This window comes from Egretta garzetta, unplaced genomic scaffold, assembly GCF_000687185.1.
Source record: "Egretta garzetta isolate BGI_Z169 unplaced genomic scaffold, ASM68718v1 scaffold368, whole genome shotgun sequence".
Lineage (NCBI taxonomy): Eukaryota > Metazoa > Chordata > Aves > Pelecaniformes > Ardeidae > Egretta > Egretta garzetta.
Window position 1 is genome coordinate 3,672,273 of NW_009260684.1, and position 13,764 is coordinate 3,686,036.

Here is a 13,764-nt window from a genome sequence, read left to right on the forward strand (position 1 = left end):
AGCTGGGGCTGGTTGCGGTCCCGGACAGGCCATTGCGGAGCCGTGGGGGGAGGAGCCCATGCCGAAGCAGGTTTGCCGGCAGAACTTGTGACCCCGCAGGGGACCCAACGCTGGAGCAGTCTGCTCCTGAGGGACTGCACCCCATGGAAATTATGGACCCATGCTGGAGCACTTCATGAAGAACTGTAGCCTGTGGGAAGGACTCACGTCGGAGAAGTTCGTGGAGGACTGTCTCCCATGAAAGGGACCCCATGCATGAGCAGGGTCCTCTCCCTAGGAAGAAGAGGCAGCAGAGACAACGTGTGATGAACTGACCCCAACCCCCATTCCCATCCCCCTACGCCGCTGGGGGGAGTAGGCAGAGAAGCTGGGAGTGAAGTTGAGCCCAGAAAGAAGGGAGGGGTGGGGGGAACATTTTTAAGATCTAGCAGTTTTTCTCCTCTCCTTCTCTGATTTTGATTGATAATAAATTAATTTTTTTTAAGTTGAGTCTGTTTTGCCCGTGATGGTAACTGATAAAATGATCTCTCCCTGTCCTTACCTCGACCCACAAGCCTTTTGATTTACTTTTCTCTCCTCTGTCTGGTTATAGGGGAGTGATAGAGCGGCTTTGGTGGGCCCCTGGCATCCAGCCAGGGTCAAACTACCACACTAACAAAACCAGAAGAGATCCCATAACTTCAGTCTTTTACCTTCCTGAACCACAAGCTCAACCCCTCCACTAGTCTTTCTTCCTCACATCTCTTCCTGATTCAGAAATATAAAGGATGCCCTTCAAACCAACTCCTTCACTACAGGAATCCTTCCTTCTCCATAGTATATGCTGCCTCATTCAAGGAAAAGGGTAGATTATTTTGGAAAGGAAACACCCATGATAAATGAAATATGAAAATATTGAAGTCTTTCACTAGGCAACTTTAAATCTGTTTTACCAAGACCGTGCAACTTCAATACTCTTTGTCTGGAAACAGGTTTTGTATGTAATTTAATAAAGCCTAACCATATGACAGACACCAAGTTTTGGCAGTCAGTAAAACTCAGATAGGTTTTATTATAGGTTTTATAGTATTTTATCATTTCACTGCACTACTGAAGAGTATTCCACACTAAACACCTGCCCATCTTCTTAGCAGAGTAACCAGTATCAGTAACTGATGCCATCTCATAAACCAGCATCAAATAGGAAGAAATATGGCTTGTTTGCCATTATTTTTAAAAACTATTTTTGAAATCACTTTGAGAAAGGACTTTTGGGGTTTAAAACCTGACCTTAAGAAGGGCCTTCTCTTTAGAACGGCTCTGCTCTTCATTCCCCCTCCTCCCTTTTTTCCCCATGAAAATGAAAAAACATACTCCATCTCTTTGGGATCTCTCCCATCTTTTAACTTTATTATTTATTTGCGCTTATTTACTTTGCTCTTAGCTACTCAGCTAATCCCCTCACCACATTCCTACTTCCCCGCGTTCAATTTCAGCTTACACTTTGTAAGATCCAAGGGAACATTTAAGACAGTTACCAAGAAATTCAGTCCATGGACCTGAGCTCAAAGGCCACTGGCAGCTGGGTAAAGCAGCTTTAGAAAGACTTGCTCAGCAAGTGCAGTGAACCCAGTGCAGATACCACCTTAAAGGAACTGGGCAAAGGAACAGACATACAAAAGGGAAGGAAAGAGCAAAGAATTCCACTAAGCACAAGCAAACTGTAAAAGAATGTATCTACAACAGTGTGATGACATGACAAGCCCAATGAGAGCTATGACACCAACAGAAATCCCAGCTTTTAGTGTGGGCTGCCATCTGTTCTGAAGATTCACTGCTAAAAAAATGCTAACTGCCAAAGAGGCTGAACTAGAACATCTACTTTTTAATTGTTAAAAATACCTAATTATTTTGGCCATGAAATAACATAGCATAAGGTTTCAGATTTGTAACATCTTGTCCCACCACAATCTTCCTCCCTCCTCCTTTTTATTTTGAAAAACTCACCAAGTCCTGTTACCACCATTGCTCCTAGATCAGCAACGTAGTTCCCTTTGCGAAAGGTAGCAACTCTTCCTCCTACTCGGTCCTTTTAAAAGCACAATGTATTAAACCTCCAGTAACATTCAGCAATACATCTCACTTAAATATAATCACTGAAACTTCTACAGAACATGGTATCAGTATTTTCTTATCCTAAGGTTCAATAAACACACTTCTCCAAGAACCTCTGCAAATGAACACTTCATCTCAATTTTGTGTAAGTTAAGGAACAAAATATTTAATTAGTATTTTAAAAAAAAGGAAATAAAAAGAAAAAATATGCCTAATCTGATTTGGACAGATTTAACTATAGGTACGGTAGGATCTACTGTGATTCTAAACCTTCATTGTCCATGGATAAAGTTAAATACTAATTTCCTCTTCCCACTTCCTACCACAAAATCCAACAGCTGTATAGGAAATGTTTCAGCTGTACTTGAGAAAACTAAATTTTAGGGCTAGAAAAAACCCTTGACCAATTATTCCTACCTACTCTCCACAAAGAGCCAGCTATCAATCAAGAAGATAACCATGAATCAACAGCCCATTTCAGAAGCAGGAAAAAATTGTTTCTTGATCATACTACTGACTTAAGGATGACACTTATTTTCCTACCACTTTAAACTTAATATGGGGACAAAAAACCACCCCGCCTTTCCCTATTCTCAGTCCAGCCAGCAGGATGATATCAGAGAGAAATATCAATTACAATTGGGCAAAGATCCCAAACAGCTACCAATTCATATAAAAATACAAAGTTTGATTTTTAATCATTAAATCAGCAACTCAGAAGCATGTAAACTAATAGTTTAAAAGTTACAGAAAAGGAGTGGACACAAAGAAACCACCACCTGAATCACTGAAATCATAATGTGAGAAAACACCAGACAGCCTTCAAAAGTAAAAATAAAAAAGTACAGACTGCTCAAGAACAGATGCAGCAGTCTAGAGAAGAATGACTGAAAAACTGTGCATTATTTTAAAATAGCCTCTTGCCAGATGTACATACTGATTATAACAAAGATGCATAGAAAAAAGCCCTGTTCACAGCGTGGATCTCTTTCTTCCAGCCTCAAAAAAAACCCAAAAAACCAAACCAAACAAACAAAAAATCCCCACAATACATTCAGGTGACATATTGGGTTTGTGTGGCAAGGTTTTGGTAGTGGGGGGAACTGCAGGGGTGGCTTCTGTGAGAAGCTGCCCGAAGCTTCCCCTGTGTCCAGCAGAGCCAACGCCAGCCAGCTCCGGCCACTGGCCAAGGCCAAGGCCAAGCCCATCAGCGATGGTGGTAGCACCTCTGGGACAGCGTATTTAAGAAGGGGAAAGAAAAAGCCTGCTGTGGAACAGCAGCCAGAGAGTGACAAGTGGGAAGATGTGAGAGGAGCAGCCGTGCAGCCACCCAGGTCAGTGCAGGAGGAGCTCCAGGCACAGGAGCAGACATTCCCCCGCAGCCCCTGGTGCAGCCCATGGTCGGGCAGGCTGTGCCCCTGCAGCCCAGGGACTCCATGGGGGAGCAGATCCCCACCTGCAGCCCAGGGAGGACCCCACACCGGAGCAGAGGGGTGCCCGAAGGAGGCTGTGACCCTGTGGGAAGCCTGGGCTGATGCAGGCTCCTGGCAGGACCTGTGACCCCGTGGGTAGAGGAGCCCAGTCTGGAGCAGGCTTGCTGGCAGGACTGGTGACCCTGCAGGGACCCACACTGGAGCTGTCTGCTCCTGAGCAACTGCAGCCCGTGGGAGTGATGGACCCACGCTGGAGCCATCTGCTCCTGAGGGGCTGCAGCCCATGGGAGGGATGGACCCACTCTGGAGCAGTGCGTGAAGAGCTGCAGCCCGTGGGAAGGACCCACACTGGAGCCATTCATGGACCCCAGGCTGGAGCAGGGAGGAGTGTGAGGAGTCCTGCCCTGGGGAGGAAGGAGCAGCAGGGATAGCGTGTGATGAACTGACCCCAACCCCCACTCCCCATTCCCCTGCGCCGCTGGTGGGGAGAAGGGAGAGAAATTGGGAGTGAAGTTGAGCCTGTGAAGAAGGGAGGGGTGGGGGGAAGGTGTTTTAAAATTCAGGGTGTTTTTATTCTTTCCTTCTCCAATTTGACTGGAAATAAACTACACTGACTTCCCCAAGTTGAGTCTGTTTTGCCCATGACAGTAACTGGCAAATGATCCCTCCCTGTCCTTATCTCACCCCACCAGCTTTTCTATATATCTTTCTCTCCCCTGTCCAGCTGAGAAGGGCAGTGATAGAGCGGCTTTGGGGGGCACCTGGCATCCAGCCAAGGTCAACCCATCAGAGGTGAGCAAAAGACTCCTCATTAGATGTTGCACTCTCCCTTGCTCTAGTGGTATGGAACCTGTGAAGCACAGCCAACAGATCTTGCTCCCTAGCAACAAGAGCAGTAGCTAGAAAAATTAAGAGCCTGAAACATTACTCTAGTAAAAAAAACCTTAAGCATATTATTTTAATCTGTGCTAGAAAAATGTCAGAAGTAAATATACAAACAAAATGAAGTCAGGAAGTAAAATATAAGATAAATTCCAATTTAATTGGTCACTGGATTTATTTATTTTAAATGAGTATCAAGCTGTCCTCAGTTGATTACAGTATAATCAAAAAAACTTCAAAAGAAAGGAGATTCCACTTAGGGCTACATATAAAATACCTTATTACTGGAAGAACAATCAGCTAGTTCATGCACCACAAAATGTAGCTCTATATAACTTTAAAGCCTCTGTTAAGCACACAGTAATAAAGAAGGAAAAAACTGATGTAGACTTAAAAGGTACAATAAAAATATCCTGCCTGGCATTGTATGGCAATTGCAATGATTAAACTTAATGGGCAAGTTCTTGAAATACAGGCTTGCATTCTGCTGTCCAGTGAAAAATCAGTTCCTAATCATGAAAGGAAGAAGATTCCAGCCTGTTACTAGTGTAAGCACATGACACTAGCACCTGGCCTGTCCACCCCTGAGAAAGCACTAGCCAACTCCCAGCAAGAACAGAACCACTCGTTTCCTAGGAGATGGGTTTAGTACTGAGCAATACATCCCAGTTGCCTGTAACTACACACAAGCTTACCCATCTTGGGCATGCTGCTAGGATGCTTAGCCTTATGCTACTGCTGAACGTGGTTACTGGTTAAGTTTCCGTACAGAAGTAAAATAGCACAGAAATTCATACCCTGGCTTCCAGAACTGTGACATCCATTCCAAAACTCTGCAACTGGCGAGCTGCTGCCAACCCAGAGACTCCAGAACCAATAATGATCACCTTTCCAGTCTTCTTGGCTAAAGAAAGGGAAGAATAAGCTACAGGCTCTGTATGTGAATTACTAAGTTGTAAGCAGTCAGGTTAAAGTTGCACCCAAGAGACACCAAGAACAAAGAGCAGCTTCCTTCTCACCAGTAGTTCTGACAAAACAAACTCCTTAACAAAACAAACAGCCACAAAAGAAAATGGAAGTAATTACATAATGTGGTAACAGTAAAACACTTCACAATTTTTCTTAATGAGACAGGTACAAGAAAAATACACCAGTATTCCATCTGTAACAAGGAAGAAAACAGGAGGAAAAATATTTCTGAAGGACAATTGTTTGAAGAAACTGATTCTTATTAATTCTGTGGGACAAAGTATCATAGTTTCATTTCTTTCTGCCCTAGAAGAATAAAACCTAGAAAGGACAGACAAGTTCAGCACATGTAAAATTCAAGCATCATTAAGCACATAACAGATAAGTACAGTACTGTGTTTCTGTCTTTTGTTATTCAAATGAGGAACACGGATAACTCATTAAACAGCGACAGCCACCATATTATCGACAGAAGATTTGCAAACATTTTCCCTCTCAAAGTGATCTCCTTAAATACATGGCTTCTCGATGCCAAAATAAAAAACAGGAACATCTATAGCCAGATGGCTTTCCAGCCTTTTTTTTATTTTCTCAGCACCACAATCCTAAAAAAAGCACTCAAAAATTTGTCCTAATAAATCACAGAACAATAAAACAAAACTCAAGTTAAAAACAATTTTCAAGTTTCTTACTTGGAAGGGGCTTCACTCTCTTGTAGATACCAAAGTTGATTAGACCGTGCCGCTCCAGATAGCTGTGTACTCTGTGAACAAGCACTGTATCACCTAAAAAATTGTAATGTTTTAAAGTTATTCTGTATGTTCAGCAGCACCTACGTACTGAAAACATGTTCACAACCACATGTGTCACAGCAGCAACCCAGCAAAGTCACACTGAACACTTCCCTTTCTGTACCCCCAGCTGCCCTACTGAAGAATCCATCTTCCTGAAGAAGGCTGAGGTTAAAGTTTTCTGGAAACCACAAGCTGTTTTCCACGCTACACTGCAGTTCTGAATACTGCCTGAAAAGCTGTACAGGACATTAAATGCTTCTATTTATCTAGTGTGGAAGAACACCTTTTCTGAAATTAACTGCAGAAATCCAAAGATCTTTACACAGAACTGCAGTGCGATTTGCCAGTATTAAGTCAAACCATTACTGGAGCACTGAATTCTCATTTTTATTTTTATAGACACACTAATTCACTATTTTGCAATACTTTACAGTCTATCTGCATTCATTTCAGCATCTTCTTCTTTAATTACATTTTCTTTAGGCTACCCTCTAGCCTTTTCCAGTTTATTGGGATTTTTTTGTGAAGGGTGGAATGGCCTACATTTGCAAGCAGTAACTCCTTGCTCTTTTACTGCCTTCTTTGATCACAGCCAGTCTGTTGAAGTCTTATGCAACTTTTTAATGCCTCACAGAAACCTTACGATTAAGAAAATCTCACATCTGCAAACCACCATGAAGTTGTAGCAAACCTTAAAAGCTGCCTGTGGATTCACTCACAGGAAACTTCTGTAACAATAATCTTTTTAGGAGCTTTTTTGAATTCTGGTAGGGTTATATTTCTTTGCCAGACAAATGAACTCTAACAAACCTGAAACACAAGCATACTGCAATACCCCATTCTGTACACAAACACTCACTGAGCTCTGCTAAGAGGAGGACCCATCTGAATTCCTCTCTTGATTCCGAGCAGCTTTTCCCCAATCAAAACTGAAAAAGAATAGCAATGATACATACAGTACGGTAAGACTTGACTTACTATTATAAGGTGCTTCTAATTGTTGGATAGTTGCTTCAAATGTCAACTGAATCTTTGGGTTATCCAACCACAGCTGCAGCTGTATTTAAACAAACCATAAGACACATTATATTAAGCAATACAAAAGAGGTGCTTTCCATGTGCATGTTTGTTACCAAACACTGTCAGGCGATAAAACCCTCTAACAAGTTAAATTTTGGCAGTGCAATCCAAGCCGCACTGAACTTCCCCTTCCAGTGTTCTTTTAGGTACAGTACAGTCAATTTTAACTTTCTACACCATTTCAAGTAAGTGGAAATGCATCAAGTTAGCAATCTCCTAATCACACATAGAAGAAAACATAAAATGGAAGCGCCAGAATGCTTATATGTACAGCCTTCCGTCCTGTGGTATTTTAATCGGTCATGCAACATCAGCCAGGATCTGACTTTTCAGCATCAAATTTCACATTACTTTTGTAAAAGTTACAGAAGAACTTGTCATCTTATGGAGTTCAGTTATCTCAGACTTTTAATCATCTAATCCATCTTCACTGGTATTGAGACACTACCGTGAACTATGCTGCCCACGTCTACAAAAGAACACTTAGAGGACAGTTACAGTTCAAACACCAAGAAGGAAAAGCTGCCTTGAAATATTAATTATGTCACTTCATGCTAGAAAAAAAGCACAAAATAATAGAATCACAACTGTTTTCTCAAAAGAACTCCTACTTCATGGCATGGATGGCAACAGTTAATAAATAACACTTTACTGTTAATGCCTAGATCTAGGTTGTACACAGCATCTCCACACCATCTTAAATTCCAGAATTAGTAATTTGTTTTAGTATTTCTCTACAATTGCACTACTGAACTTCACAGCTCCTCACAGATACCAAATTCAAGTGGAAATCATACAAATATATTGAATAGGAAAGATTAAGAACAAATTTCCATATAATTTAGGAGGCCATTTTGAGGCAAATTGAATCTTTAACATAGTACTTTCTTCTACTCGTTTTCCAAGTAATGTTTAACGATATTCTTTCTGATAATTTCTGAGTGTGGAACTAATTAAGATTCCATTCTCAGCTGGAATAGTGCAAAGCCCATATTTTTATATTACCGTCTGCTTCATCCACTGTTCTATAACCTCTGCCACCCTGACAGGAGGAGATCCTCTCACAGGTCTTCCTCAGAAAGGGTTTCCTACTTAGGAACTTCTTTAAGTTCCTTCATAGCAAACAGACCAACGATGCGGCTTTTCTAGTGCAGCCCTGCAAATACCCCTTCCAAACATTCCTTTAAATCCCAGTCATTTATTAGTTTCAGTGGAAGCCTCTTCTGCTTCTAATGTATCTGTAAAAGGATTACTCACTAAACATTTTGAGCAAACTCTTTTTCAAACTTTTCAGCTTGCCTTGATCTGGCATCTTATGACTTCCCAAGTTACAACTTAGGTTAATTAGAGGGAGATTTCACAGGAATAGCAAAAGTCATGCTGTTACCATGAAGATGTCCACCATGCATAAATTACAAATAACTTTTTTAAGCTATTGAGCATTGGGTGCTACCACGGTTAATACACCACGGTACCCCTTGACCATGTTAAGTCCATTAAACAAACTGAGTAGTGTGTAAGGTGTTTTCTCTCTTAGCTGGGGTAACAAAACAAATTTCAAAATATTTCTTGCTTTCCTACTGTTAATCCTTCTAACATGACTTAAGTTTTCTAAAATACTCTTTTCTAAGTACAGGAGAAAGCCCTGAAGCCTGTTTGTGTGCTGAGGAACCTAAAAGCACTGACACAATTTAAGAGCATCATCTGCAAAACACAATACTACTGTTTAAGTCTTATGAAGGTTTAAGTTTCAGGCATGCTTGCCTGAACTCAGGTGAATGAACTCCCCAATTAATTGTTTGAATATTGCCCCTTCTTTCTATATTTTAAGTTACATGGAAGTTTTGAATTCGGCAGAAATGCTACAAACGTTCAGAAGCAGAGTTTCATTTCTTCAAGGTTACAATTTCTTTTATGAAATCAAAGCTGGTGAAGTAACTATTCTGTATGGAGAATAAGCGACGTGACTGGCTTGATGTCCCAGTATTACAGCAACTGATGCTAAACAAAGTAAAAAAATAAAAGTGGAGAGGTTTGCCTTACTCTAAGAAAAAATGTATTTGATTGAATATTATTTAAGTATTCTACAGAGACTTCTTTAAGCTGAGATCAAGTAATAGAACATTTGCACCCACTGTCTGTTTACTTTTTAAAAGCTGTATTAACTGAATCATGTAGTTTTGATGGTTGTTATGACTTTCTTTTGGATACTGTAAATGTACTACAGATTCTTTATGCTGCCTCACAGCACATTGCCTCAATGAAGAACTAGGTAGCACCTTCCTTAGCCACTTAGAGCATGTCAGGATGACAAAAATGAAACACCACCATCTCTAAAACATACAAAAAATCTACCAACTGTTAGACATGGTAACTGCCAAAAACTCTTTGCAAGGTACACAAATGTCCTATCCTTTTTCATCAATACTTACAGTGCGGTTCCTGATGTACAGAAACACCTTCTGAGTCTGCTGTGGCCCACTGATTATATCAGGGAAGCAGGCAGCTTCTTGAGATGTCATACGGTCATGTGGAAGTCTACTCTGGAAAGCTGCACCCTCCACACCTACAATAAAAAGACAAGTTGTCTACAGGCACTGCAAAAGGAACTGCTAAGTTAAGTATTTTTACACTACCCTTCCTAGCCAGTGTATCCAGCCTTGAGGTGATATGGTGACCAATTTCACATCACACTTTCATTTAGTCCTTTTATATATTTCTGCAAGACTTGTAGGTTCCCAAGTCAGCAGTTCTTTGAATTACAGGTATCATATAGGGTTAATGAGAAAGCTATACTACAGGGAAAAAACACCAACAAAAAACAAACCAAAAAACCAAACCTGAAAAATAAGGAGGGCAGGGGCACATATCAATATAATATATAATATTATATATGTAACATATATAATATCATATCATTGAAATGTAACTGCTTTAGATGCTGTCCTTCATTTGTGTGGTTTCCAGTTTCTACCAGAATATGAAAAACATTTTGGAACCTGCTCAAAGCCAAAGGCTCTGTAAGATACCAGCACAATGCCTACAGTCCCCTCTCAGCTCCTTTTCAAGGTTTCATTTGCACTGAACTCCCCAAGCTAAAGGAAACCATCTCAACCTCTCCTTTTGCCTATTTTATATATTCGCAACAGGCTATGCAATGAAATACAATCCTACTTTATGCTTTTCCTGCGTCCCCTCCCCAAGTGCTGCCTACAATCAACAACTACAGATTTCTGACTTTTCCTTTTAAATGCTCCACAGGTAAAAAATGAATGTTGAACTTATACAGGACACATTTTTGCTATGGAATGACTTCAATTCATAAAGCCACCTGTACTTCTATCAATTCAAACACTGGCAATGAAGTAATAATACAGTTATGTACCCTACATTCCTCAATCTCATTTGAATGTTATACTATATATAAAGTAACAAATCAAAACACAGCTGCATAAAATGCTACAGCACAAGTAGAGTGCAGAAAGCGAATCTTGCAGGCACAGTGAGCAAAATCAAATACTGAGATGTGAGATACAGCAAGAACAATATAATCTCATACGTCCTAGGAAGCTACTTAAGATCAGGACAGAGAGAAGAGAGGACATTCCACCTGTAAATATATAAGTCAATACATCCCAAGGGGAAAAAAACCACCTGTAATGCAGTAAGATTAAGATCATTTGCTGAAACTGGAATTGTTCAAAAGACTGTAATAAATATCAAAGAAAATATAACCTTGCAGTGTGTTCCACAAACCAAGACAACTGCTTAGAAGTTTGAAGTTCATGTGCAGAGGTGCACATGCCACTGTGTTGGGGAGAAGAATCCTTTTCTTTCAGTTCCGGTGCTATCACACACACACACCTTTAACTTCCAAGCATTTTTACAACCCAAAGATGAAGAAAAAAAATTTAAGCAAGGGTAACAGTTGTGAAGCTAACAAAATTCATTCACAAGCGAAGATTAAAAGATCTAACTGTGTGATGACTCAAGGTAAAGAAAACTGCAATCATTTACAGGAATTTTAAAACAAGAGGAAATTAGAGGCTACAGAGCACTGCAAGAAAGTAAAATGAAATTAACAACAGGAAAAGTTGACAAAGTTGCAACATTTCTTGACACTAATATTCAGCTATGGAATAGAAATCTGTAGCTCTGCTAGAACTTCAGCTTCTCCAGCAAGAAACATCCCCCAGCCCTTTTGTTGTCCTTCAGTCTAGCACTGGACCAACTGTGCAAACACCCTCATCTGAAGGCATATGCTAAACTGAACTCCGTAAAACTGCATGTAAATCAACCCAAAGTTACCAATTCTCTGATACTTTATTAACAAATCTTAATTAAGGTTCTAAATCATCAAGTGTTAGCAAGAAGCTCAGCAGCCAACTTTCAGAGAATGGCCAGTTAAACCAAGATTTGAAATATTGAACCTGACTCTCTTACAGCCTTATGCTAAAAGGAATGTGCCTTCTCCAGATATTTGCTAAAAAGTGTTGCCTGTCATGCAGTGATGAACTATCAGGAAACTCTCAGACATGTGGATTTAAGGCAACTTGCCAGTTTCTTGAAAAGCTTTGCGATTTATTTCTTCAAATTGAGAAGTCAGAGAAACTGGTGCTCCTAACAGCCTTGGAAAGAACTCCAAGGTGGGATTGTTTTTGTTGGTTTTTTTAAGGCCACATGTCTTCCAAGCTTTAAAACTGTCAGAATAGCTCCAGATGAGCACTGGTATTTAGAAAAAAAATCCACCACTACAGGGTTTGACACCAGAATTTAGAAAAAGCCTAGCTATTGTTAGCAAAGATACAGTTTTATTTGGCCTAACCACCGGAAGATCTTACAAGAACTAAATGTCCTTGAATTTACTTTTGCAACTACACAGCTCAAAGTTAAATTAATTTCAGGCTGATTAAATCCCCCCATCCCGCACCCTTACTGGTTGTGTTTCATGAAAGCAACACATTAAAGGGAGTACCAGTTCAGAACTATACACGCTTTCCTTGCGGCAGGCAACTCATTAATGACTGTAGGAATGGCTCTGACTAGACTGGATTCTCATCTCCTCTTCACACATTCATGCACACACTTGCCACTTCCTCACATTCAGCATCAGCAACTAATGTGCTGAAGTTCTGATTATCTTCTTCCCCACAGAAGAAATCTTGAGGGATGCTGCTCATTTAAAGACTTAACATCTGCAGATGAAAAACACTCCGAAGGAAAGTTATTTGGCTGCTGAATCAGCCAATTGCTAAAGCATACCCTCAGCTTATATGTAAAATGCAAAATATGCAGAATTTCCAAACAGCCAATGCCTGCCTAAAAATGAAATAGGCAATGCATCCTTAAGCCCACAATCTATAATAATCAGAAATTATGCGCAAGTGTTAAGATCCAAAACATAACTAGGCTCCCTTACCTATAACAGCAAGGATGCACTCTCAGATTAATATCTTGAAGTTATAATTGCTTCAAAAAGAGCAACTTAGAGGTACAGAATAGGTTCTGGAGCCTTTAACTCCTTTGCTTAAAACCCTAACCCTCAATCCTCAAGTGAGAGCGAAAGTGGCAGAGTTGGAGGAAGAACTTCAGTAGCACTGTAAGTGCTTAAGAGTAAAGACACTAATTCTGTGAATTAAGCAGTAAGTGCGTACTGCTAGCATCAGTACTTAGGTCAAATGGCGAATACAATTCACAATCCAGTCCACTGAGAAGTAGGCTATGAATCATCCCAACAGATAAATCTGGGCTAACCACTGGCACACAGCTCAAACACAAACCCTTTCAAAAGAAAAAGCAAAAACAAAGGAGCAAAGAGATACTCCACGCCATGTTTCTTCAGCAAATTAGTAAAAAGGTCTACTGTGCTGAAGCTCAGGGCTTTCTGTGTCATTCTAGGTGGCAGAAACTGGCTAGGTAAGAAGTATCTTTTTGGACATTTGGACTCCTCTAAACATGGAGAGGAGTGGAGGGATGAGAGATCGGCCTGAGGCATTTCAACATAGGTTAGCGTCCTTTTCCACAGTTGGTACAGACCTCAACTGAAATTTGAAAATACCCCTCACTTTTTTAACAGGTGGGTGAATGACTCCTGTATCTCTTGCTAAATTCTGGACAACCATACCCATGCGCACTTGCAAGCATCAATCCCTAACTTGGCGGCTCTTGCTACTAAGTGGCAAGCATCAAACGCCACCCTCACCTGATGCTTGGCCGTCTCCATACCCTCCAGAATTGTCGTCTTGAAGTCCTCCTGCTTGCCCTGTGGAAGGAAAGAGGAGAACTCAGGGACCTTACTCCATAAGTTAAACCATACTGGACATAAAGGCCCGGCAGTTGGCGTTTTAGGTATTAAATTTCACCAACTAACTAAACCCATTCGCTGAGAATCCCATCTTCTGGAACCTAGGTTCGGGGCACCAAACTCTGTGGTCTTCTAAAGTATTATCCATGTTACTGGAACGCTTTACATCAGACTTTATGGGTAATAGAGAAGTACACAATACGTAGCA

At 40.7% G+C, this 13,764-nt stretch overlaps 1 protein-coding gene across 2 annotated transcripts in view; it reads right to left on the minus strand.

Moving 5' to 3' along the window:
* Window positions 1-13,764, minus strand: part of KDM1A (lysine demethylase 1A) — a 54,882-nt gene that overhangs the window by 36,151 nt on the left and 4,967 nt on the right. For both annotated transcript variants that reach the window (XR_004842887.1, XM_035901221.1), the window contains exons 2-7: window positions 13,455-13,514; window positions 9,685-9,818; window positions 7,151-7,229; window positions 6,071-6,163; window positions 5,207-5,313; window positions 1,987-2,068 (exon numbers count right to left, since the gene is read on the minus strand). Coding sequence is in view for 1 of the 2 variants with exons in the window: in XM_035901221.1 (XP_035757114.1) it covers window positions 1,987-2,068; window positions 5,207-5,313; window positions 6,071-6,163; window positions 7,151-7,229; window positions 9,685-9,818; window positions 13,455-13,514 (555 nt within the window). In the remaining variant the exon portion in view is untranslated. The remainder of the gene's footprint in view (window positions 1-1,986; window positions 2,069-5,206; window positions 5,314-6,070; window positions 6,164-7,150; window positions 7,230-9,684; window positions 9,819-13,454; window positions 13,515-13,764) is intronic.